We start from the raw sequence: 24,923 nt of genomic DNA, 5'->3' as shown, positions 1-24,923 counted from the left end.
CCCCGCTGCACGCCGCCGTCCGCGTCAGAAACGAGGCCGCGGCCAGTGTGCTCATGCGGCGCGGCGCCGACGTCCAGGCCCCCGACGCCCGGGGCAAGACGGTCTTCTGGCACGCCATCAAGTTCGGGTGCCCTGCCATCCTGGAGATGCTCCTCGACAAGGGCGCCGCTAGGCCCCGGCATCCAAACGGGAACCCGGCCCTCGTGCAGGCCGCCCGCAAGGGACACGCGGCGGTTGTCAAGGTGCTCCTCGCGCACGGCGGCGGCAGCGACATCAAGGCGGACCCGGGCTTGGGAGAATCGGCCATGTTGGCGGCCGTTGCAAAGGGGCACGCTGACGTTGTCCAGGTCCTGCTCGACGCGGGCGTTTACATCTGCACCAGGGACAGTGTCGGCAACACCCTGCTGGTCCAGGCGGCGTTCCGGGGCCACGATGACGTGGTCGATGTGCTGATGCGCAATGGTGTCGCTTTGGCCTCCTCCCGTGAATGGCCTGCGCGGGCTGGCCATCCTTCGTAGAGAGGCTGCGGACCGAAGGGGCTGACATACGCAACACTTTGCCGATATGATGGACGGAATTCTGGGGATTGCGCAGAGCCATCGTGTCCGTATGGTGTTCTCGAGTCTTACCATGGTGGCCGGTGACTGGTATTGCTGTTGCGGCACTGGATAGCGCGGGATTTAAAGTGGGAATCACGCTCTTATCACTGATGTTTCATGACGAAGAGGATCTGGGAATATTTGCTGGAAGAATTAATGTGCTGGGGATGCTAAACCAGCCAGTCTTCTCGGCGCAAGGCCTTCAATTTCTGACCGGTTGGTATCATCGGCTGTGCTTTGCGAGTAGAACCCCTGTAAACCGAGGGACACTGAAGGAACTACTCAACCCCTTCAGGTATCCGAGCCAGGTTCCTTGAGAGGGATGGGTTCCGTGCTGGGGGAGCTTCCCCCATCGATGAGAATAGTGTTTCGATGGCATGTCTAACACACGCCTCAATTTTGCTGCGGACCGCACTGTAGCATGCTATGCTATATGAGCGTCCTGCTTGTATATATATACGGGACAGTATATCTCAGGGGAGACTGGTGCCAATAAAATTGCTCACGCCATGCTACGCAGCTTCTGCGGCCTCCTGTCCCGTGTCTGCTTCGGGCGTCGTCTCCTACGAAGCATTATCTTTCTGCTACTAGCAAGGTCTTGAGTGTCAACACTTACCGTCTTGGGAGGGGCGGGTTCCTCAGCATCCACAATCTTGGTCTTTTCGTCCACCCGCGGCTTGAGGATATCAAGCTCGTGACTCATTGCTTGCTGAGGGTGTGTGACTGTGCCACAATAGGGGGTTGTTTGTCTCCCGCCGTGAGTTGTTTGCCGACAAACACCTGGCCCGGGGCCCAGTACTGCTTCTAGAAATCCGTCGGGGTGAGTCGTGCTATAGATGGGGATGTGGTGTCTGCGTTTATGCCTCCTGTGGCGCTTCCTCCTGGCGGGAAATTCGACCTCTACCGACAGTGTGCATCCCATGTTGATGTAGATTTATTCTTCGGGAGCTGGAGGCACAAGGGAATCAAAGTCTCCCAAAAAAAAAAGTAGAAAACCCTATTGGCGGTAGGATGTTTCGTTTGTTATTATGGATATTCTCAAAAAGAGGCAGTTGAGATTTAGACCATGTTGCAGGAGAACAGAAGGCATATTGCGTCAGGGTATTTATTGTCAGTGGCTCTGTCTCAAAGTGATTCACCTTTGGGACTTTTGTCCGTTAGATTTGTGCTCGGATATGATTCATTGCTTGCCGTGCGACTGGCTGTTGTCAATATTTGTCTCCCAGCACGTCGCACACAGAGCAACGCCGCTTGGATCAGAAACGTGAACAACATCAAGAAGCCAACAGAGACGTCACCCAGTCATTTGGGCATTCTCAAAAACCAACCGCTCCATAACATTATCCCTACCCAGCAGCCTTGACCCCGTTCTCTCCATGATCACCAGACACCACGCCCTCGTCGACATCCTCTGCCAAACCCTTCAAATCAGCCTCGCCCATCTCGCCATTCCACCCATTCGCCAACAGGTACGCCCTAAACTCCTCGTCCCGCTTGGCCAGATCCTCGCCCGTCAACCTGGGCACAAAAAAGTACGTGACCAAGACGCCCACCACACCGCATATAGCCGCGACAATAAACGTCCACCTCTTGCCGAACCTATCTTGAATCGGTGTAAACGCCTGTGTCCCCACAGCAGCGCCCGTCTTGCCAATCGCCGCACTGAGGCCGTAGCACGTTCCACGGACGCTGGTGGCGTAGCTCTCCGAGGAAATGAGGCCGAGCATATCGCCCGGGCCCAGGTTGCCAGAACTCTGCATCAGGCCGTAAAAGATGACAAAGAGCGGGATGATGGCGGTGATCTTGTCGTACGCGCAGCCAATGACCAGCCCAAAGACCAGGTACCCCGAGAAGCCCAGCATCATGACGTTCTTGCGGCCCAGCCTGTCGCAGAGGAATGCGCCGAGGAGAACGCCGGGCAGGGCAATAGCGCCGAGGAGAAGCTGCCACTCCGCCGTGCTGCGCAGGGTGCTGCCGGACCTGGAGGCGACGCTGGAGATGATGGTGCCGGAGAAGACGCCGTTGGGGAAGGTGACAAAGTCGTAGAGGAACCAGGCGCCGCAGGTGCCGATCAGCGTTTTCCAGTAGTACCTGACGACCAGGGCGTAGGGGACGTGCCTCTTGATGGCGCCGCGGCGGTAGAGCTTGGAGTTGAGCATCTTGAGGCGGAAGTAGAAGACGGTCAGGGGCAGCGCGACGCCGACGCCGAAGCAGACGCGCCACACGGTCGAGAGGTTGGTCTCGCCGGCGGCGGACAGCACGATGAGGAAGACGGACACGGCGAACGGGCCGCCGAACGAGAGGGGGAGATTGGTGACGAGGATGAAGACGGGGCCGCGGTTCGCGGGTGTGTGTTCGTTGGCGGCCTCGGATGCGGACGTGCTGGCGGCAGGGTACTCGCCACCTAGACGGCGTCAGAGTCGCGGAAATCAGCTTGCATCATGATGTACGAGGATCTAGGGAGTGGGCACATCGACTGGGGACGGGGTGGTTGGATACGCGAGACATACCTGCTCCGAAACCAACGATGCCTCTCGAAACAGTCAGCATCCAAAACATGCCGTCGATAGTAACGCCGTGAGAGGCGGTGGCCAGGATGCCGCCGAGAACAATGAGCAGCGTCGTCATGATGATGGCCGTCTTGCGGCCCATGTAGTCGCAGGTCAGGCCGACGACGACCTGGCCCAGGATCTCGCCGACGAGCAGGGCGTTGGAGACGCGGGTGCTGACTTGTGGGGTGTACTCGTTCGGGTATTCCTTCTTGAAGAGCACGTTGGACATGGTCATGAGGTTGTTCTGGTAACCATCCGAGATGAGGGCGAAGCCGGAGCAAAACTAACAACCGTTAGTAGAGTAGGGGCAAGCGGGCATGGGAACCGACAAATGGCCACGTCCATTGGTCCCAGGCTGCGACAAGTCAAGAAAATGCGGGCTTACAATTGTGAATACATCAGATAACCTCTGTCGTTTGCTGGAAACCCGCTCGACAGCAGCGACTTGCGCCTCAGAGTCCCCCTTGGTCGTCGCATTGTGATGCTCCCCGGGAACGATATCAACGGCCTCGTTGTCCATTATGCGCAACAACGAGTAGCCGGGACACAAGTCATAGAACAACAAATGGGTTTCAAGCGGCTGCTCTCAACTTTGTTTCTTTTCTCTTGCCCGACCAGGCACGGGCACGGGCACGGGGTATTAGTATCCCAGCAAGTTCGGAGAAGCCGAACCACGATGATGCTTCTCGGTCCGCGAATGGACGCGAAAAGGAAGAACGAATCCCCTCAACTAACGAATATGGAAGAAAATTAAAGTCCAACCCCGCATAACTAGAATCCTGCCAACCTTTCATCCCGCACACGTGCCTGGGGCAGAAGATCAGCGTCTTACAGGCTAGCCGTGCCGAGTCCCGAACGAACCCTGGCCGCAGCAAGATGATGATGCAGATGGGACGGAATGAACAGCGCTCTCTATTCATAAGTGGAGGGCTGATTATTGTATTGGACACGTGCGCGGGTTCAAGCAAGGATTGCAAGTACTACATACAGTCGCCCGTCCGCATGGAGATTGGCTCACCATGGCGGTTTTCTCTAACCGAGAGACAAGTACGAAAGTCATGGTTCAAAATGTAGTATGACAACCGGACCCCGTCCCGACCTGCAGATGGTTCTTCTCCACGTTGATTACGCCGTGGGGTCGGCTTTGTGAGGACATGACTGGCTGGTCTCGAGCCTTCGTCCACCTGACGGGCTGGAATTTTTGTGCGAGGTCGAAATTGTCCCGAGACACCTGGGGTCGAAAGTTACTCCATAAGAACGGGGAAGGGGAATAGAGTCTTGTGATATAATGCTGCCTTGCGGGAGTTTAGGGCTAGGCACCTTCGTAGCAGCTTTGCCTTCTAGCTAGCCTCACACATTGAATCTCACAATAACGTCATCAAGCAGCGCCGCAGGCAATCCCTGGCAGGGTCCCCGAAGCGCCCTCGGAGGGGAAAACAAAAAGAAGCTCTGGGGGATTTGATAGCTCCAGCTAACCTTGAAGCAGCTTCCATCAGCCCAGCCAAAAAGCTTCATATGCGGCGGCAGCAGCCCAAGAGGCCCGAGTTGAACAGCTCCAAAAGCTCCAACTTGGCCACATTATACAGCTTTGCCTGCATATATGGCAAGAGCTCGCGTTGGCATGGAACCTAGTAGAAATGCTTTGGCCATGCCAAATCCCCTCACAAGCCTCAGCTGGCCTCAACGCCACGATAATTCCTGTGCCTTGACTCTCGCCAAGCCCAGGTTATAAGCTGTCCATACGCCGACTGCGAGACGCATCGATTGATTGTCTTCGGGCGCCATTGTATAGCACATCTGGCCTGCCGCGCTTCGCGTTGCCCGGTTTCGCCATTCCCCGTGTCATGAATGCCAGGCTTCCGTCGCGCTGGGCTGTAAGAGTGTATCGGACTGGATTGATGGCTCAGCGACGTGGAGTCGGATAATATCCTGCACAGTGCCAGTCGTGCAGTCAACGCGACGGCAGGCTCGAGGATTGATCCGTTGCCAGACGAGTCGAAGCGAACACCGCAATTCCTAGTAACTTTCCACGTGTCAACGAAGAGCTTTGTTGAGACAAACCTGGCAGCTTTCCGCCGGTTGAAAAGTCATTTCAGTGGGCTCTCCGCCTTGAACCGTCGTGGCACAGCTCTACACCGACTTATCACGGTCAAACCAGTAGCAGCAAACACTTGCGCTCGAGCTAACGCAGAAGTTTTACTCCGGGGTTGGAGGATATGGTGTTTGGTGACGCTGGACCTTTCGGCCATTCAAGCCACTGGTGAGAAGCTGCGTATTCATCCCGCAACCGGAAGGCGCTCTTGCGTATTCGTGCTCAGGGCAAACGCGTGCCTCGGCGAATCAGAATCCTTCTCTTCCGCACCTCCGTACGCCGCTCAAATGAAGAACAGGGAAACAAGCCACTGTCCGCCACATTTGGCCGGGTTTCGGGCATCTTTTGCTGCAGAAGCCGCCTGCACAAGCCACAGCCGACCCATCCCAGTGTGGAGGCAATCTCCGCTTGGAGAAAACCCCTTCCGACACTTCTTTGGCTAATGGCTAATACAAAAACTCTCCATGTTGGGCCTCTTAATTTCTGACGCCTCACGCGTCCCGCTTCCCTCTCCCCAACCTTTCCTCCACATCCTTCCTCTGCCATCTCGACAGCTTCTTTTCTCCTCTAGAGGCCGTTTCCTTACCGGCCGCTGTCTGCTTGAACAACTCTTTCGGCTCTGAAGCCGGTTGCTGCAGCCGCGTCACGACCGCGCACAGAAAAGCTGGCCATTGTACTCCTGCGCTTTGCTGCGTCTGGATATCTCTTCGCAACCCCCCTTTTATGAGACTTTCCTTGTCCTTTCAGACACCCACGTCCTCTCCGCCAATTGAGCTGGCTGGCCGGCAAATACTACACAATGGGCGCCCTATACTACCTTCTGCACCCCAACCAGCTGCGCTCCATTATCCAGTGGTATGTTTGATGGTCACCCTCGGTACAGCGCCATACGATGCTTTGGCAATGCATTCTACAGAACATGACGGTGACCATGGCTGTTGCTAACACCCATTTGATTACAGGAAGCTCTGGCACAACCCTGTCCACAGGCGCGATCCTTCCACAGAGTCGGAAACCTTGAAAGAATGCTTCCGCTTCCTCAACTTGACTAGTCGCAGCTTTGCCGCTGTCATCCAAGAACTCAACCATGAGCTCCTTGTCCCCATTAGTCTGTTCTATTTGGTACTGCGGGGCCTCGATACCATCGAAGATGATATGACGATACCGTTGAGCAAGAAGGTGCCTTTGCTGCGCAACTTTCACGACACCATGGAGGTTGATGGCTGGCAGTACCACGAGAGCCAAGAAAAGGACAGGGAGCTCCTGGAAAAATTTGACGTCGTCATCACCGAGCTCAAAAAGATTAAGCCAACTTACTATGCAATCATCAAGGACATTACCATAAAAATGGGCCATGGCATGGCTGACTACGCCCAAAACGACGAAATGATCAAGAATGGTGTCAACACCATTGACGACTATGAGCTGTACTGCCACTACGTCGCAGGTTTGGTCGGTGAGGGTCTGACCAGGCTCTTTGTCGCTTCAGAACTAGGGAACCCCAAACTCGCAGAGCGACCCTCCCTGACCGAGTCCATGGGCCAGTTCCTCCAGAAGACCAACATTATCCGTGATCTCCGGGAGGACTGGAGCGACGGTCGCCGCTGGTATCCCAAGGAGATTTGGAGCAGGCACGTGGACAAGTGGGAGGACTTGTTTGACCCAAATTACGAGGACAAGGCCCTGAATTGCATATCAGACATGGTTCTCGATGCCTTAAAACACTGTGAGGAATGCCTCTTCTACATGGCCGGCATGCGCGAACAGAGTGTGTTCAACTTTGTTGCTATTCCGCAAGGCATGGCCATTGCTACTCTGGAGCTGGTCTTCCGCAACCCTGACGTGCTGAAGCGCAACGTCAAAATCACAAAGGGCGACGCCTGCCAGCTCATGACCGAGTGCACACAAAACCTCTACACTGTATGCGAGGTATTCCGCAGATATGCCCGAAGAATTCAGAAGAAGAATGACCCCAGAGATCCCAATTACCTCAACATTAGCGTGCGATGCGCCAAGGTATGCCAGTTCAACTCCAACTCTACTCTCAAGTTGAGCCTACTGACATGTCAATTAGATTGAACAATTCATCGAGACACTTTACCCCCGTCAAGATCCCAACCAGCTCAACTTGGAGAATAACCAGAAGCAACGGAATGAGCCAACCATGGACACCGGCGAGACCCTGGTCATGTTTGGGGTTGTTGCTCTGTGTCTGCTATTTGTTTCCGGCCTAATGGTAAATGATGCCCGCCTTGCTACAAACACAAGATGCGGCTCCCAACTAACGCGCCACCCACAGATCGGCACCGCATGGTTATTAGGGGCTCAATTCCCCAATATCTTTAAGGAGGCAAGCATCCTGCTTCAAAAACTAAATGATCCCGCACCAGCAGTCACGACAGCCATAACGACCGCCAGAGAAGAACTGTAAAGACTTGATTCCCCTAAAGCTGCTTCTCCATTATCACTATTGTTTCTCAGACAAATATTCATGCATCTCCTTGTCCTACTAATGAGCATTTAATGGACGAGACAAGGTTCTTGAGCTACATACGACCTTCTAATACGAATAATTTACTGATCCCACGGCCACCCACTGATTGATTCTCTGCTTTTCCCAGAATCGCCAAGATGTACGTAAATGGGGCGCAGCCCAGCACGGATGTCAAATTGCAATCTGGTCCTTTGATGACCACGGTTGTGCCGAAGAAGTGCTAAAAGTAATCCCCATGCTCCAGGCTTCTCCTGTGGAATGGCCCAACTGAGTCCTTGTCACGACGGGTTGACAGGTGTTGAGACTCTGTTGGCGAGCAACATTTTGTAACCTCCTTTCTCACCGTGGATTCTGTGCTTCTGAAGATGGAGTGGCTAGGCTCTTGTCGATGCATATATGGCAGACAGAACAATACCACCAAAGCTTACTACTGCGTCGTGTCTAGCGTCCCAGGTCTACCTCTCCATGTCCGTGACCCAATACAAATCTAGCTTTATGACGCTGCGTTGTTTCCCTCCAGCACTGCTGCCAATATAACCCTGAAGCTCCCTGGCCAATACGCTGTGCATGAACATGCGCTACTTTGACAAAACCCACTGGCTGATAATTACTGACTACCTACGCGGTGCTTCACCAGTGGGAGTTTTGTGTCCGGACCCGGGGACGCGGGACCGGGATGCGCCTCGAATAGCCCAGCTCGAATAGAGTGTTTGACGTATAAACGCCAGGTGGTAAATAGTCCAGTCCAACACGCATTCAACAGCACCGCCAGGAAACAAATGGCGGAAAGGTGGGGTGCTATATAAAGACCCCGATTATATCTACAAAACTGACTGCACAACTCAATACGCTTGGTCCAATAATACTACAAGAGACATTGAATGTTAATAAATTGGAATTTCTGCCAACGCGGGATGCACCATGTCCGTGGCGGACTGCAAGGAAAACGTGGCAGTACTCTTGACTCTTCTGGTTAAGCTACGAGGCCTTGATACTCCCACAAAAGATGACCAACTCCAATTACAGTAGCTGTGCGGATTAATTCGAGGCGGCGCCGTTTCCCTGTGTACCCCCCTTGGCGCCATTCTCATCCAGGAACTTATTCTTATCTAGTTGGTTTCCGTTGTTGGCAATCAGGGGCGTTGTGTCTCTTCGGCCGCCCTCCACCGTGGCATCAGTTTCCTTGGCCTGGCCCTTCAGCAGGGCGGTTACTTTGGCGGGGTCGCTGACATTCTCCAACCGCATCAAATAGTTGGCAAGGCCGGCAACATGGGGAGAGGCTATAGATGAGGTCGGTCAGTTGTGGCCAAGGGGGACAACGGTCTTGATGCTTGAACTCTTACCCATGCTGGTCCCGCTCTTAGTCGACACATCACTGTCAGACCTGATGCCACAAGACTGAACATCCACACCAGGGGCATTGATATCGACACTCGGGCCAAAGTTTGAGAAGCCAGCCTTTTGATCCGTGTTGGCATCTACGGCGCCAACGGTGATGGCGTTGGGGGCAGCGGCTGGCGATACGTTTTTTGCGTTTTGCTGCAGGACGATGTTAGCGCTCGTTTCATCTCAATGACAGTGGCAGACTTGGCCATTTGGAGCGACATGCATTCTCGTTTCCGGCTGCCACCACAGGAAGAACACCGGCTTTGAAGACATTGTTTATGGCCGTGTCCAAGGCCTGTGACCGGCCTCCACCCAAGGACATGTTCATAGTTGCCGCCTGGGGTTTGGTCTTCTTCACGTCTTCAACAACACTCTGCAAGCCTGCGATAATGTCCGCATTTGTTCCTTGGCCCTCGGCATTCATGACCTTGACGCACTTGACCGTGGCCAATTTAGCAACACCAAACTTCGCGCCAGCAATAGTGCAGGCGACGTGGGTGCCGTGGCCGTTGGCGTCGGTTGCCTACGCATCATTAATATGCAAGCGGCCACGTAGAGTCCTTGGAGGGGTCTACAACATACTCTCTCGCCTTTAACAAAGTTGGCAATCGTAGTAGCACGCCCTTCAAAATCCCGGTGGGTGGTTCGACAGCCAGAGTCAACTACGTAGGCAGTAGTGCCGTTGCCCGCAGATGAGTCGTACACGTAAAGTCCTACAAATTTTCCCCCCTCCAGTCAGTCGATGCAGTCGCAGGAAGTTTGAAGGACGAAAGCCTAGAGGCGGGGGGTTATTCACCTTTGTTTGGTTGCTCGCCTACGGGAGCCGCTTCTGACAATCGCTGCAATCCAGCAGGGGCATTCTCTTGTTTAACAAGCCCCAGTGTCGAAAACCACGTGTTTTTCTCGACATAATCCACCCCGTCATACTTGCCAACCTCCAACGCCATGGATTCCTCGGCTTCGAAATTCATGGCATGCCAGTTGTTTATCTGGAAGGACCGGACGTCGGTCGAAAGTAGCTGGCCTTCGGATCCACGTTTGTTCAGGTTGCGCTTCTTGAGTTGGGAAGAGACGGAGGCCGTCATGGCCTTGACATCCGCGGCGCTGGTGGTATTCTTGTAGACAACGATATAGCTGTTGGGGACGATCCTTGATTTAGCTTTGACATTGCTCTTTGCTGGAGTGGGCGAAGCATTCTTGTCGCCGTTCCGGCTGGAGCCAAGGCCGAGGAGGCTCAAGAGGCCGCCGTCGCCGCCGATGGGAGTGGGAAAGGCGGCAATCAGCTGTGCCCAGAGGAGGACAGCTCCAAGAACCATATTCTTGATGGACGTCATGACGGGCTAAAATTGTAAACGGACAAAGCCCTTATTGACAGTGATGAACAGTGACGGCCGATCCCGCGGATCGCTCCGCCGGTATGTATAAATGGCGAAAACAAGAAACCAAACGACGGACAATCCACCTAGAGTTGGTCTAGAGGGAATTCGACAAAAAAAGAAGAAAAATCAACGTTCAACGCTGGTCGGAACTCGCTGGAACAACTTGACGAAGAGAAGGAAATGATGGATGCCGACCTGCCGGATCTATCAGATTACAGGAATCGCAACAACCAGAGGGACAGGATGAAGAAAACATGGGCATCCAAGGGAAGAAATACTGCAACAAATGACGTGAAACAGGGTTTGAATTACAAGGAGAATAATTGAGAGGCATGGTGGACATGGGGGGGCCCGAATAGCCTCGAGACAAGATGGCTATTGTCGCATCTTGGCCTCAATCTCGCGATGAACGACATGGCTCTGCCAGTAATTCTGACTGGGCCCAGCAAATGAAGTGCTGAGCCCACGTGGTAAGACGTCTCATGATGTGGCCGAATCGCGGCCGCATGGAGGCAGCATCTGGGACATCTGGGGCATGGAGTGTATCTTGTGGCATCACACTCCCACGGGTTGAGCACGACGTGCCTGCCAAGACGGAGCACTCCAACGGCAGCGACTCGCAAGGATGGTAGTTGTCAGGGATGAGACTGAGCACGAGGCAAGCCCTCCTTGGCTGCGGCGTGAAGCGCCGCCATATGGGTTTCGAAAAAGGCCTTGGGCGGCGTCGATGGCGATGGAGCTGGGGCCGTCAAGGCCGGACCAGTCAAATCAATGCCAAGACTCGACAATAGCTGGCCCGGCCAAGCGGACCAGGTCCAAACGCCGGGCGCGTGTGAGCAACCAGGGTGGCAGCGACGAGATCGGATCAGGGGCCGGCTCGCCGAGTATGTACAGATGTCAGCTCCAGACAGTTTATTGCGCGGTGCAATAACAGATGGCCGAGGCGCATTGGAAAGGCGGAGCAGGAGAAGAGTCAAGAGTCAAGAGTCGAGACTGGTGAACCAGCCTGTCCGACTGGGAAGGAGCGACAGCCGGGGCGGACATGGAACCTTCCTCGTGCCGTCGGATAGGCGCAGATGTGCCAAGTGCTACTCTGAAATTTACGTCTATTAATGCTTCCTTTCCGCACTCTGCATATTTCAGCCACAGCGCCTGATGAATCTAAACTCGCCGAGAGAAAATTAAAGAAATAAGGCAGTCCCCAAGGTTAATTGGCAAGTGGAGCTAAATCGCCGCATGCTGCACATGAGTGCCTCCATGGCCCCTTGGTGCCCCGTGCCCCCGTGCCAAGCCATCCCCTCATACGGCTGCGGTTTTGCCTTGATCGACCCAGCTCGAATGGGCAAGGCCAATATCAATCTCTCCTTGCGTCTGGTGACTCGGCTCATCAATCGACATTCTGCTTCTCCGCTGTCATGGGCAGCGTAGTCCGTCTTGGTCCAGTCTACTCTGTTCACGAACCAGCAACCCCACACATCAGAAACGCCGCACGCTTCGACGCCAGACCTTGGAGACTGCTGTCCTCATTTGTTTTTGTCGCAGATTGAGGTGCGCTCCTATTTGAAACCTGCTTCGGAAACCAGCCCGTGCAGTCCTTTTGTTATGATTCCGCAACAGCTTGTCGTCATTCCACGCCTCTGAAGTGTCCAAGCCCGTGATGCGGCGATGATCATTGTTTCGATCCACGAGGCGGCTCGTGAATCCTCGCATCCGTACATCTTCCTGAGAAACCCAGCTCATGGAAATGGATGGCAAGCTGCAGCTGCCAGACGCGGCCTCTATCAAACCTTACGCCCTGCCCGCCCGACCAAGACAAGATGGGCGGCCCCAACTCTGTCCTGCTGCCTATTTCGAAGCGAGGAAACCCTCCTGAGTCCTGAGTCCTTGCCACCCCTCGGACGAGTTCGCCTTATTCAAGTCATGAGCCATCTAGCGCTCGGAGAACTGAGCTCCGTGTAGGCCCGCGCCGTTGTGCCTCAGCCTTACTATCAAGCAGCAGGGGGGTTCTTGGAAGCGGATATACTCCCTGGCACGAAATAGCGGTTTCTCCCCTTGGCCTAGAGGGACTTCATGCAAGACGCGACGTGCAAGCGCAGTGTGTGCAAGCGCAGTGTGTGCAATAATGGGAGCCGGTTCCCCGTGTGTAAGCCAAGGAATACAAAACTCGCCGACAATCTCTTTGGCGCATTACACGCGAAGTCATCATATCAAATGCAATTCCCTAAACTCTGTCGCATCGGCGAACCGAATTTGAAACAACAATGCAAAAAGGAAGTAATTACGCGAAAAAACGTCAGCAAAGCCCACGGCCGGGCGCTAGCGAGTCGCTGCACGACACAATGACTTGAAAGAAGCTCTGACACTCTTGTTTGATCGCCAACCTTTCAGCCCGGCCGTCCTAAGTTTTCGGTCTGATGGTCATTTGTATCGCGGGCACTTGTGTCAAGTAGAGTCAGTCGCTTTTATGCTCCAAGCACGACCCCATTCGCCCGATCTACTAGCATCGTATCCCAGGGCAGAACTTGGCTTTTTTATTTTTCCGCATTTCAAGGCGTTTCTCATCCGGCTTGAATTCCAGGGTTTGGGCTGCATTTTTCGGAGTGTTCTTGTCGCGTGTGGATGCTGATAGGAACGGTTCCTGTTGCCATGTTCCTCCAATGACGTCAACCTCTGGCCCTTGGTCTGGCCCTTGGTTTGATCTGCCCACGCGGAAGTGTATACAATTGATGCCGTGGAGGTTGCCGAAATTCTGGGCAGTTTTATAATGCTTCATGCGCGCCCTGCGAATCAGTCTACCGTGGAAAAAGTCCCTTGGTCACAAACGGGGTCTTTTGGCACCGCGGCTGCGTAATGCATCGCCCAATAGCGCCGCTCGCTGCTTTCTGAGGGAGACAGAGGCACTAGCACAAAAGACGGCCAAGTGAAGCTGAAAGAGAATTAATCGTTTTTCAACAATCCTGCTGGCGTGGTTCATCGGGGCGCGCCGGAACGACCCTGCTTATGCTTGGGGTGCCAGGTGTCCGATTACGACTCGAGTCGAGAGTCGCGGAAGCATCATATCGCATTTATCCCATTTCCTGTGATTTATTTCTCCCAGAAGATGTCTCTTTCTCGGCGACTTTTGACACATTGCGGGAGAAAGCTTGCTATTCATACCCAATTTGGGGTTTTAACTCATCCGCGCCAGGTATCAACTGTCGGCATCCGCAAAATTTCGCATGCATGTTTCTCGAAAATCTCCATGGGTCGTATCAGTCCAGTTTTATTTGCGTTTTGGTCATTCCATTTTCCCAACTTTACGCCTGCTTTTCCGTCGGTGGCTGAGCGTTGCACACAGTCTTAGCAAGATGCTGGACGTACGCCTTTGCTTATTTTTCTCAACGTCGAATATTAGTGCACTACTTTCAAATGATAAAGGACCTGGGGCCAACTCTTTCGGCCATATATATACATATGTATCTATATGTAGCCTTCTTGTCCAGGTTTTTCGGGGCTATAATGTGCCGCCAAGCAAGGGCAAGTTGGACCCCGCCAGAGAAGGTATCAAGAGCGCAGTGGCAAACCTGCCAGCTTTACATAGGGTATATTGGACTGAAGGCCACCAGACTGTTTTGAATCTTCTTATTTAGTTCCATTGGTAAACGCGGTTCTCATTGTGTCGGAAGCTTGATGAGTCCCTTTCAAGGGGCAGGTGTCCTTTGTTACTATAATCCCATTCTTCTCGTCAGTTCGTCTGCTGCCCAAACGCACTGCTCCAATACCCTGCGATGGGAATTACATAAATTCCAATAAAGCTACAGCAGATCTTGACGGGCGCCACGCATAGAAAAAGTCGACTCATTTCGCCTTACAGAGCATAATATCACCTGGAGCCCAGCCGCCACTACGACGATACCGGTACCGGGTAGGACGACCAATTAGATGTCGACGGTAAGACAATGACGGCAACGCGGCCGGACCCGGACTGCTCGCCCGCACGATGCTAAAACCCCCACTGGACGTCGCAACGGTGGTGCAACTGGATCCAGGATTCTTCTCACCTCACCCTCGGGCCCCGTCACATGCACGTTTTACGCAAAAACTACATTTAATTTAAACGTCATCGACTAGCCCATTCCACAATCACACAGAAACATCTCGCGACGCGCCAGCAACAAGCAGCAGCCCGTCATGGCACCGGCTCCCAAGCGGCCCGTTCGTCCGGCCGAGCGGGCAGCCCGACTCCGCAGCAGCCAGCGCAAGCACAAGGACAAGGTGAAGCACCGCATCATCGACCTCGAGTCCAGGCTCCTCGCCACGGAGCGCGGGCTCGAGCGAGCCCTGTCCGCCATATCCGCCCTGTCAGACGGACTGCGCGCCGTCGCCGAGCAGAACAAGCGCCTGCAGCCGCGGCGATGCAGCTCCGAGCCCCTCACCAGCAACCCGTCGTCGTCGCGCGCGGCGCAACTCTCCGAGGCAGCCTCCCGCAGGCAAGAGGAGCACGTGCGGAAGCTGACTCTCCCCTGGGAGAACGACGCCAACCCGGAGGACTTTTCGTGGAGCTCTGCCTTTTTGGAGGGCGTCAACATCGGCGAGCGCAGGGACACGGGGCCGGCGGCCTCGTCGAGCTCCGCGGTCGGGGGGGATGGGTGCGCGGACGAGTCGACGCCGGGCACATGCGAGGACGGAAGCCTGGACACGCATGCCACCGCGGCGTCGGAGGAAGGCCCGGCAGAGGAGCTGCCGCACGAATCGTACGACGGCGTCGACATTGCCGCTATGCGGGACTGGATCGACCCCCGGTTCGAGAAGGCGTATGGCGCGCCGGACGGGGGCAGGATACAGCCGCCTTCGCTGTTTGCGCTGATGGATTTTATCAGCAGTTAGACGCTGGTGTCTTTGTTTGCGGGCTGCGAGGGGCTTCGTCTGCCGCGGGCAACGGGATCGGGGTGTACTTGTCATGCTACTTGGGTTGAGAGAGATGTGACTCGGTTGCGACGCTGAATGTTGGGACGAAGCTGGCCAGTGGCTCTTGACGAAAGCACCATTGAAACGTCGAGTCAAGTTGGCCGACAGCGCCACCTTGATGAACCGACCACGCACAATTTACCTCGAGTTGACGAGCGTTGGCGCCGGACCCCCGTGCACTAGGGGCAGACTTTTGCCAGACATGATGACGGCTTCACACAACGCACCAGACACAACTCGACCTGTAGCCGGCGTCCGGACAGCACATCCACCCTGGCGGCAGCGGCGCCCTCGGCAACCAAGCTCGTCATCGTCGCCTCCGAGAACCCCGTCAAGATCGGAGCGGCGCGCGACGGCTCCTCGCGCATGTTCCCTGGCGTCTCGTCCGGCGTGCCCGACCAGCCGTCCACGGACCACGAAACCCTCGGCTCGGTGGGCATCTTGACGGGCGACGTGGTGAGTCGGCAGGGCTACTACTCTGAAGCCGTGGTGTTGGCCTTGACCCCCTTCAAGAGGGCCCAGCTCACATGTCGAATTTGCGACGTGCACAATGCCAAAAGACCAGTTGACGTGTTTTGGGGCGTCATTGGTGTGCGCATCAGCACATCTGGCATGCCCAACACTGCATGTGGCGTGTTCGTCTCCCCCCCAAGACGGGAATCTCGACATCTTGACTCGTGTGCTCGGCACGCAGCAGTTGGGAACCCTGGGCGTGGAAAGGATTTTTAGTAATACATGCGCGTGGCGGCGACTGGCCCATTGTTCCAGAAGAAACCGTCTCAGGAATGGCAGAGTTGTGGCTACGGAGTAGGATTGTCGAGGGTTCTGGTAAACGCCACCGTGCTGCCGCCGTGATGAAAGTATTCAATGGATGTGGTTGGTGAGGGTCGATGGAACATGGAACATGCATGTGGCTCTGCCGGTTCATGACAATATTGAAGATTTTAAAGATTAACATACGTACTACTTACTAGTCGAGGGAGGGAGAATGCTGGGGCACGGACGAGGATCGCGTGGCATCCATGTCGTGATATCAAATGACAAATGGTGCTGGAGCCGGAAGGGCGATCAAATTGGCCCGCCGCGGCTTGGAGGACTCGCCAGCCCCCTGAGCAAATGCATTGGTTCAATGTTTCGCACGGAAATTGGAGGAGCTGGGGTCAGTCAGTACTAGTACTCCGTAGTATGCGGCAATTCCAGATGAATCCACTGTATTTTTTTCAACTGACAGTCGACATCAATGCATTTGAATGCTGTACGGAGTAACTAGTCAGCACCTCCGCCATCTGGGCACAGTGGAGGGCATTTTTGACTGACGTGATGGCCTCTTGATGGCCCCGTCTCACTCAAATTCCAGCAGCCCAACGGCGTGGTAGCAAACATGTCAAGTCAAGTCGGACTGTGGCTCGGTTCGGAGGCGCAGCTACGTGGCTTGTGTGCTGCGTGATGGTCAATCAATATTGGGCTCCGTCGTCACGACGTGCCCATCATGGGATGCGGCTAGGCAGCAGGCGGGAAGGCGCGGCAGTGCAGGACATGGATGGCTTGTTGCAATATATCGTCAACATCAGTGGTGCTGTGCCGAGGCGTGAGCGACTGGAGAGGGCCGACGAAAAGTGCCAAGGTGCGAGAAGCGCATTGAAGCATTCAATGTTGAGCATCTCCACCACCCCAAAGAGATGTCTGATCCCTTTTTTGACAAGATCGATCCCTTGGGCGCCGCCATGATAGTTATCCACCCGACTAGTTGGCACAAGGGAAGATTGCAAATTCAATGTTCAAGGCCGCAAGCATTTGGCAAGGTTTGGCACTAGGCTCCAACTCCATGTTTCCCCTCACATTTGCTCATTTGCTCATCTTCTCACATCAACCGACTCACATTTGATCAATCTGCCAAGGGCGGGCGGCCTCAAACTCCTCCCATCCATCCATCCACTTACCTCTCTTCACGCACGCACTCGGGGTCATGGCTTGATCCTTTGTAGTCAATGTCACTGGATTGACGCCGGCCCGTCTCGCAAATCCGTCATCTCTCTCTTTTTTCTCTCCCCCCGTTGCCTTTTCTGCGCCTCACCTACCCAGTAGCCACTTGGCCGCAGCCAAAACGTCGATACTTGGTGCCTCCATCCATCCGTCCTGGAAAATACCTAAACCCAGTGTTCTCAGAAAGCGTTCCTTGTTCTGCTTTGTGTCATTCTTCGCCTGGAGCCAGTCAAATCTAATTGACCCCTCTCCTTCTCCTTCCCCTTCCCCTGCCACGCCCACCTCAAACCGAGTTTTGAATCGTCGTTTCGACTCCGCCTCGACTTGCCGGCACCTTCTTTGCACTTTACACTCGGCAGCGTGCACCCATATCAATCGCAACGTTTCCAACAATCAAACCGTCACTGAGAATGCACCCGTTGCCGACCCAGCCATCCGTTCCGCAGACATTGTAAAATAGATGCTCCAAGCCGGAATGGGACAACCCACCGACGCCCAAGGCCATGGTGATGGCCATGTTGCCTTGCCCGTCCGAGGTGGCTTCCGAAGCCATGACGAACAAATGCACGCCCCCGAATCTGCAGACGACGATTTCAATTGCTTAATGGCCTCGTCCATGGCCACGCTGCTCAACACCGCCTCGAGCCCCGTGTCTCCTGGCCAGTCGAGCCCTCCGCTGGACCAAGTCAAAAACTCCTTCTTTGTCCCACCAGCGAGGCCGAGCAGCACGCCCTTTCCGCTCCCCGATAACCGCGGCACTCGCGTGTGCTGCCTCGACGACTCTGACTATGGCACCGACATCGAAATGTTCAACGAGTCCAGCTCGTCCGCGACCGAGAATACCATGGCCCATGCCTCACGTGCCACGCCCTTCGACGAGCTGCCAACTGAAGTCCACGAAGCCATCCTGGACCACCTCTTTGGTTACTGCATTTCGCCAACTTCTAGCAGTGCCATGAGAATATCCAGCCTAGCCAAGTCCTGGAGCGGTGCCCAACGACACTGCCGCAGGCGAGAACTCGCCGATTTGGCTCTGGTAAACCAAGTATGGAGAGTTCTGGTCCAGCAGCGTCTCTACCGCCACGTCAAGCTCAAGGCCACCATCGAATCCATTGAAAATGCAATGATGCACCTGGCCGACAAACCGCACCTGTCATGCCACATCAAGCACGTCGAAGTTTGGTTCCCCGTGTTTCAGCCTACCTTTGGCCCACTCGCCCTGTCAAATACGCTCGTCCTGCCAACCGTGACGTCCGACGGGCTCACAAATGCCACCTATACCCTGCCGGCAAACAACTGCACGCTAGACGAGGTCTTTCGATTTGTATCCCTGGCACTGCCTTGCGTGCAGGTCTTGTCTTTGGAGGGCGGCGAACGAAGAAAAGCACCCAAGGTGGTTTGCTTCCGCCACCAAGAGCACGTACTCTCCGGACGGGCGCTGGAGCCTGTCCCGACAGTGAGGACTCTCGTGACGAGGGGGCAATGGAATCTGATGAGAGAGACTGGCGACTTCCACGCCATTCTGGGTGCTTTGCCAAATCTAAAGGAGTGGCAGGCCTCATACAGCAAGCCAAAATCCAAGAGCTACATTACCATGTCCGAATTCGTGCCGTCTCTACCCATGCGCATCACCAGTTTTAACCTGTGCCTCGAGAATGACTACAGAAGGGAGGGTGTGATGCCCGCATTCTACGCCAAAGTAGCAATGAAGACGCACATCTGCGCCAGGATGGCCGAGGTCACCACTCGGCTGGAGCACTTTTCATATACCGGCCGCGTCTGCCACCGATTTTTTGACATGGCTGGCCGGCTTGCAAATCCAATGACCACAAGGTTGAGGTCAATTGACTTGACTGTCAAGAATTGTTGTCGCCACTCGAGCAGCTATCACGATTCTGGATCCGGAATACAGGAGTTGGGCTTTATCGAGGCCTTTGAACGATTGGTTTTATCTGCGGTGAGGTCCTTGGACAAGTTCAAAGAGGTCGAGTACCTCCGGATCCGCTTCGTAGATTTAGGTACGCTCCCCCCTCTCCCCGTCCCCCCTATCCCCGTGCCAGGCGCGCGCTGTCTGATTGTGTGGGAGTCATTGGCTAACACTTTTTCCAGATTCCATCCTGCCGCCACTGAACCCATACTTTCTCATGGCGAACGGAGAGTGCTCAGGCGTCTGGAGTGACGCGATTGTGGCGGAACTCGCGCGAGTTCGGCCCAGAGTCCAGTTCACCGAACTCTGCGAGAGTTTCGGCAATATTTCGTACAGCAAGGACGGAAGGATGGTGATTATGCCCGAGTACCCACGGACACGGATATCCTCCTTGAAGCTTTCCAACTATCGATCGCTCGCAACAAGAATCACAATCCAGTAAGCAATGAATATTGCAGATTGTGAAAGTAAGAAGATACTATAAGAAATAAAGGAGAGCAGCAGATTCGGAGATTTTAGTATTGCTCACTACAGCAAGGCACAAGAGGTTGCGTAAATTTATTTTTCCTCTTCCCCCCTTTTCTTTTGTTACATTTATCATGGCCTATCTGCATATTTGGAGACGGCGTTTATGGCCTTGCACACGACACGATGGCGAAATAGTACAGCAGCCTGACATTGGCAAATGGACAGAGCACGGAGTTTGGGAAACACGCGTCACATAAAGCTCGATTGCGAACATGATGCCCGCCCTATGCGGCAAGGGCCTGAGAACCGATTTACTTTGGGAATCTGCTCGCTTGAAGGATGATACAATACCCCCCTCACATTTTTGATGGTTTTGGACTTGGTGGTTACCGCATATGCGAGATAGATACCCATAATGAGAATTCTACTTTTAAAAGATGAAAGCAAGTGGCGTCTTCATCGATTTGCAAACACAAGCTGCTCGTGGCTATTCTGTACGAGCCTTGGGTGCTGCGCGGCCCCCCCCGTCGCTGACGATGACGCCCAGAATCCAGCAGTTGACCAGGAAGAAGGCCACGGATGACGCCCACAGGCCAGGGAAGAAGGTGCTGCGTCCCAAGAACTCCAGCTCGTACCCCTGGTGCAGCCACGCTCCTTGCGAGACGAGCCATAGGACCAACGCCGTCATGCCCAGGCGCGGCTTGCGCAGGAATGTCGAGGTGGGGAGGTACAAGGGCAGGAAGATCATGTACCAGAGAAAATACTACGCTTGTTAGCCCGCCCCGTGAAGATGCTCGTTTCGTCCATGGGCAGTTTTGTGGACGTGAAGCACATCGGCCGCCCAGTGTACGGCTTACCTGCGAGGTGCACACCTTGTTGAAGGTGACAAAGGCAAATGTCTGCGCCATCATGGTCGTCGCCAGGTCCTTCTTGGCCAGGACCAGCGGGATGAGGACGCACGAGAGCGACAGCTGCGGGAGGAAGGCGAGCGACTCGGCGTGCAGGGGGATGCCTGGCCGCGAGGACGCGAGGTACAGCAGGACGTTGTAGGGCGAGAAGTTGTGCCGGTGGTCGATGCGAGTGAGGTGGTGGAAGAAGGTGTGCACGAGGAACGGGCGGCCGTAGCTGCGGAAGTCTGCTTGAGTAACTGCGGCACGACGAGGGGACGAAAAAAAGGGGGGGGGGAGACATACACGGCGTACATGAGGACGTTGAGTCCCGTAAAGGTGACGAGGCTCACGGCGGCGAGCTGGATTCTGTCCCGGGACAGGAATCGCGCGCGGCGGCGGCGGCGGGCCTGCTTGCGACGCGGGCGGTCGTCGTCCATCCACCACGCGATGGCGGGCGCCCAGATGCACGGGTATATCTTGAAGTGGACGCCGAGGCCGAGCAGCGCGGCGGCGAGGTTGACCCTGTGCCCTTCGGCGGCCCAGACGAGCGCCGTGGCCAGGACGCCCAGCAGGCCTTCGGCGCTGCCGCGCGTGCTGATGGTCGCGACCATGGGGTTCCAGAGCCACAGGGCGGCGAAGGCGCCCGCTTGCTCGGGGGGCATGCCCCTACGGCGGAGGATGCGGAGGATGAGCCACCCGGCGAGGAGGTCGGCGAGGGCGAAGACGACTTTGCCGAAGGAGAAGAAGGACACGGTGGGGAGGAGGAGCCATGCCAGGAGAGGGGTGTAGCGGTAGGTGTCGCGCGCGTAGGGGGACTGCGCGTGCCAGACGTAGCGGGATGCGTCGGTGAAGACGAGGTAGTCGATGTCTGTGTATTTGATGGCCGAGTGGGCGTCTTGGTAGGTGCCGTACACGAGGAGCGCGGCGCGGAGGAGGGCGGCGATGAGGAGGAGCGGCGTTGGGCGGAGGAGCGATGCCATCATGGCCATGGCGTTGGCGACGGCGGCGATGCGACGATCAATGAGGATTGAGAGACGTCGGTGGAGGTGTCTCCCATGCTTGCGGGCGGGAGGGGGAGCTTGTGTCGATGCTGGCGGCGGAGTGCGTTCCGCCCTGCTCTTCACATCCCTTGGTGTTGATTCACACGTGCGAGCTTGGAGCTTGGAGCTTGACGGATGGCACTTTGTGTCTGGTGGGATGCAGTTGGGGGGGATGGGGAAAAACGTGGGGCGCAAATTGTTAGTGCGGCTCCCAATCCGTCACACCAGACCGCACCGTTCAATGGGGATGCGTTTGGCGAACCCACCTCCATCAACAACAACCTCACTTGGCCCCGTTGAAAACCGCCATCACCAAAAGTATCAAGATTTGGACGCGTGAACATGCCCGCGGGAACTAAGAGAGACCGAGACGGCAACGCGCGCTCCAGATCATCGCAGGACGCGCCCCGCACCAGATTCCAGTCCCTGTTTGAAAACTTTCGCGATGAGCTGGATGAGCACTATGATCGGAAGGAGAGGGTAGTCAAGGCGTCGAGGGACGTCACCGCCCAGAGTAAGAAGATGTACGCTTCCCACTGTAATGTATTATATATACAGACTGTACTAATTCTGGACAAAAAGTATTTTTGCGCTGCAACGGTAAGATGAGATGAGCAGCTACACATGCACACAAACATACATACAAAACGTGGTGACTTTCGACACCTTGGCTCACAAGAATTAGAGTAAAACACATCAACCAGGGCCTGCCCCCGTCTACGGAAAAGGACGTGGCCACACGCATGGCTGAAATCACGGCACTCCTGCAATCCATCTCCCCGGATGTGCAGTCCATAAACCGCCACCGATACAGCTGGTCGCTTCGATGCCTCGAGGAGCTGGTCGAGGCACTCTCGTTTGCGCACTACCTCCGCCACCAGAAGCTGATTACTCCCCAGGAGGCGGCGGCTTCTACTCCGGGAGACATTGCGCTCACGCCCCACGACTACATGTTTGGCGTCTTTGACCTCTTTGGCGAAATGATGCGGTTTGCGACGGTGACGACGGCGCAGCATGGGGAGATGCTGGGCGGCGAGGATGGGCGGAATATACTGGGCGATATTCAGGAGCTGGGGTGTGCGTTTGAGGCGCTGCGGGAGATTCCCACCAGGGACTACAGGAACAAGATGGAGGCCATGAGGCAGAGCGTGAGCAAGGTGGAGAAGCTGGGCTACGGGCTTGCTGTCAGGGGGAGCGAGAGACCCAAGGGGTGGGTGCCTGACATGAAGGACGACGTGGAGGCCGGGAGTCCCTGATTGAGGCTGCGAGGAGGGATGTGAGAGATGCACTTTGTGACTTGTTGGGACAGTGGCCATGTGGGCGTGTTGGAGAGGTTGGTGAGTAGTACACTTGTTGAGAAACCGGGCGAAGATGATGGATCATGCTGTATGCAGACCGTCATGGACAGAATATGCTTCTCGCTTTGCTGGGGCTTTGTGTGTTGGCTGCATTTCCCTATTTTGCCTTTCTAGCCATGTGTCAAAAGTCAATAATGGACTACTTTGGGTTCGGTATGGACATGGACCACCTTTGATGAGCATGTGACGCCTATGGATGCTGAGCACGTAGATGCCGCGTCCTCAAGCTGGCCCTTTAGTGTATACAGAAAATGCACCAGGACATTACAACAAAGCTTGGATAGGCCGGTCTTCTATTGACTTTCGATGTCGTCCAAGTCTTGTGGTTAGCCCGCGGCAGGTGTACCTGAATCGGCGCCACGTGGTTACCGTGTCTGTACCTGCCAAGTCCCATGCCACAGTGCATGTAGGCCATGGATACAAATTAACAACCCGGATACATGCTGCCAAAACCAAGATTCTCGTATATTGCGTTAGCTGTCGTAGGCGGCCCCGATTAGGTTTGCTGTTCCTTGTTTCGTTTTCAAGCGTCATCTTGTCGTGGCTGGGGATCTTTTAGCCATCATTTACACTTTGGTTTGAGTACAGAGATCTCGATCTCATTGTTTGAGCAGGTACCTCAGTCAGCCTTTGTGAAGGGCAGACCTGCCATTGTAAGGTGCAATAATGGCGAATCTGTGCTGGCTTTTGTACACGTAGTGCTCAGATAGTAACACGACAACATCTCATTACAAGTGAGCTGCTCGTTGATGAACACTCCCGTGAAAAAAGACACACAATACCTTTGTCGTGACTAGCCAAAGAACATCTCTCATCTTGACATTCGACGTCCTTCGACGTAGACAGCGAGGACGCCATTGTATCGAAACCTTATTGTCTTGTAAAGTGCGGGATCGGACTACCTGGCCCGTGGGCCCCCTTGGTGAACCTTGAAAATGCATTATTCTAGACTATTTCCCGTATTCCAAGGCTGGTCCTCCTCTGGATGCCTTGGATCGTGTGTCTGTGAATCGAGGACCCCCTTGGTGAACCTTGAAAAATGCATTATACTAGTCCATCTCGCTTATTCCAAGGCCTGCCTCCTCTCGATGCCTTAGATCGTGTGTCATTACATCGACGTAGTTTGGATATAGACTTTGCCCGAGTTTCGATAGCGAGGAAGACGTCCCAGCCTTTGGAACCCCGTAGAATTTGAAATTCCTCTATATAAATGTAGCCGGGACCTGCACTCTTGATTCTGTTCTTCCTGATTTGTCCTCCCACAGTTCATTTCCCCTTGAGTTTCCTGACACTGCAATTCCCTTTGAACTTGGTGCCACTTTCACCACTGCTCGTGCCATCACTTTGCAGTACAGCACCCACATACAAACAACTATTTCCTTCTGACCCCTAATACATACACACATCACCTCATTCCCCCTGAACTTCCGGACACTTTACCCCCTTGAACTTCCTGCCCCCTCTTCCACTGCTGTCTACGTGCCTTTCTTTGCACTACAGCACTTACAAACAACTATTTGCATACTTCATCACCATTGAAGTCCCTGCTTCCCCTATTACTGCTGTTTACGTGCACCTTATTGCACGGCAGCACTTACAAACACCTATTTACACACTTCAAGTTGGCTGAAGTCCCTGTTCCCCCTCCCACTGCTGTCAAAGTGCCACTTATTTGCACTACAGCACTTATTATTACACATTGACTTCATCTCTCTTGAAGTCCCTGTTCACATACCGCTGTTTACGTGCCACTTTATTGCACGACAGCACCTACTATTTACACACTTCACCTTCCTTGAAGTCCCTGC

At 54.7% G+C, this 24,923-nt stretch overlaps 8 protein-coding genes across 8 annotated transcripts in view; 5 read left to right on the top strand and 3 right to left on the bottom strand.

The window, feature by feature from the left end:
• The window catches only part of MAA_10249 (uncharacterized protein), a gene marked incomplete at both ends in the record, with an annotated part of 1,246 nt that extends 728 nt beyond the window's left edge, over nt 1-518 (top strand). The window contains one exon of the mRNA XM_007828247.1: nt 78-518. Within this exon, the coding sequence (XP_007826438.1) occupies nt 78-518 (441 nt within the window). The remainder of the gene's footprint in view (nt 1-77) is intronic.
• A 1,427-nt stretch (nt 519-1,945) lies between these two features.
• Nucleotides 1,946-3,671, bottom strand: MAA_10248 (General substrate transporter; the record flags this gene model as incomplete). Its single annotated transcript, XM_007828246.1, has 3 exons — nt 1,946-3,003; nt 3,110-3,434; nt 3,537-3,671. 3 exons carry the CDS (start codon nt 3,669-3,671, stop codon nt 1,946-1,948), a joined length of 1,518 nt encoding a protein of 505 aa, XP_007826437.1.
• A 2,371-nt stretch (nt 3,672-6,042) lies between these two features.
• MAA_10247 (squalene synthase) lies at nt 6,043-7,674 on the top strand (the record flags this gene model as incomplete). Its single annotated transcript, XM_007828245.2, has 4 exons — nt 6,043-6,098; nt 6,206-7,259; nt 7,318-7,479; nt 7,543-7,674. 4 exons carry the CDS (start codon nt 6,043-6,045, stop codon nt 7,672-7,674), a joined length of 1,404 nt encoding a protein of 467 aa, XP_007826436.2.
• A 1,101-nt stretch (nt 7,675-8,775) lies between these two features.
• On the bottom strand, nt 8,776-10,457 carry MAA_10246 (Peptidase S8, subtilisin, Ser-active site protein; the record flags this gene model as incomplete). The annotated part of the gene is made up of 5 exons (XM_007828244.1): nt 8,776-9,017; nt 9,081-9,276; nt 9,368-9,646; nt 9,706-9,785; nt 9,920-10,457. 5 exons carry the CDS (start codon nt 10,455-10,457, stop codon nt 8,776-8,778), a joined length of 1,335 nt encoding a protein of 444 aa, XP_007826435.1.
• Nucleotides 10,458-14,672: 4,215 nt separating this feature from the next.
• Nucleotides 14,673-16,178, top strand: MAA_10245 (uncharacterized protein; the record flags this gene model as incomplete). Its single annotated transcript, XM_007828243.1, has 2 exons — nt 14,673-15,295; nt 15,698-16,178. The coding sequence occupies 2 exons, from the start codon at nt 14,673-14,675 to the stop codon at nt 16,176-16,178; spliced, it is 1,104 nt and encodes a 367-aa protein (XP_007826434.1).
• Nucleotides 16,179-17,907: 1,729 nt separating this feature from the next.
• Nucleotides 17,908-19,801, top strand: MAA_10244 (uncharacterized protein; the record flags this gene model as incomplete). Its single annotated transcript, XM_007828242.1, has 2 exons — nt 17,908-19,450; nt 19,542-19,801. 2 exons carry the CDS (start codon nt 17,908-17,910, stop codon nt 19,799-19,801), a joined length of 1,803 nt encoding a protein of 600 aa, XP_007826433.1.
• A 513-nt stretch (nt 19,802-20,314) lies between these two features.
• MAA_10243 (Mannosyltransferase, DXD) lies at nt 20,315-21,706 on the bottom strand (the record flags this gene model as incomplete). Its single annotated transcript, XM_007828241.2, has 3 exons — nt 20,315-20,590; nt 20,685-20,952; nt 21,021-21,706. The coding sequence occupies 3 exons, from the start codon at nt 21,704-21,706 to the stop codon at nt 20,315-20,317; spliced, it is 1,230 nt and encodes a 409-aa protein (XP_007826432.2).
• A 393-nt stretch (nt 21,707-22,099) lies between these two features.
• MAA_10242 (Translin) lies at nt 22,100-23,013 on the top strand (the record flags this gene model as incomplete). The annotated part of the gene is made up of 2 exons (XM_007828240.1): nt 22,100-22,281; nt 22,443-23,013. 2 exons carry the CDS (start codon nt 22,100-22,102, stop codon nt 23,011-23,013), a joined length of 753 nt encoding a protein of 250 aa, XP_007826431.1.
• Nucleotides 23,014-24,923: the final 1,910 nt, after the last annotated feature.

Source organism: Metarhizium robertsii, assembly GCF_000187425.2.
Source record: "Metarhizium robertsii ARSEF 23 chromosome Unknown MAA_Scf_24, whole genome shotgun sequence".
Lineage (NCBI taxonomy): Eukaryota > Fungi > Ascomycota > Sordariomycetes > Hypocreales > Clavicipitaceae > Metarhizium > Metarhizium robertsii.
This window is presented reverse-complemented; position numbering and strand designations above follow the sequence as displayed.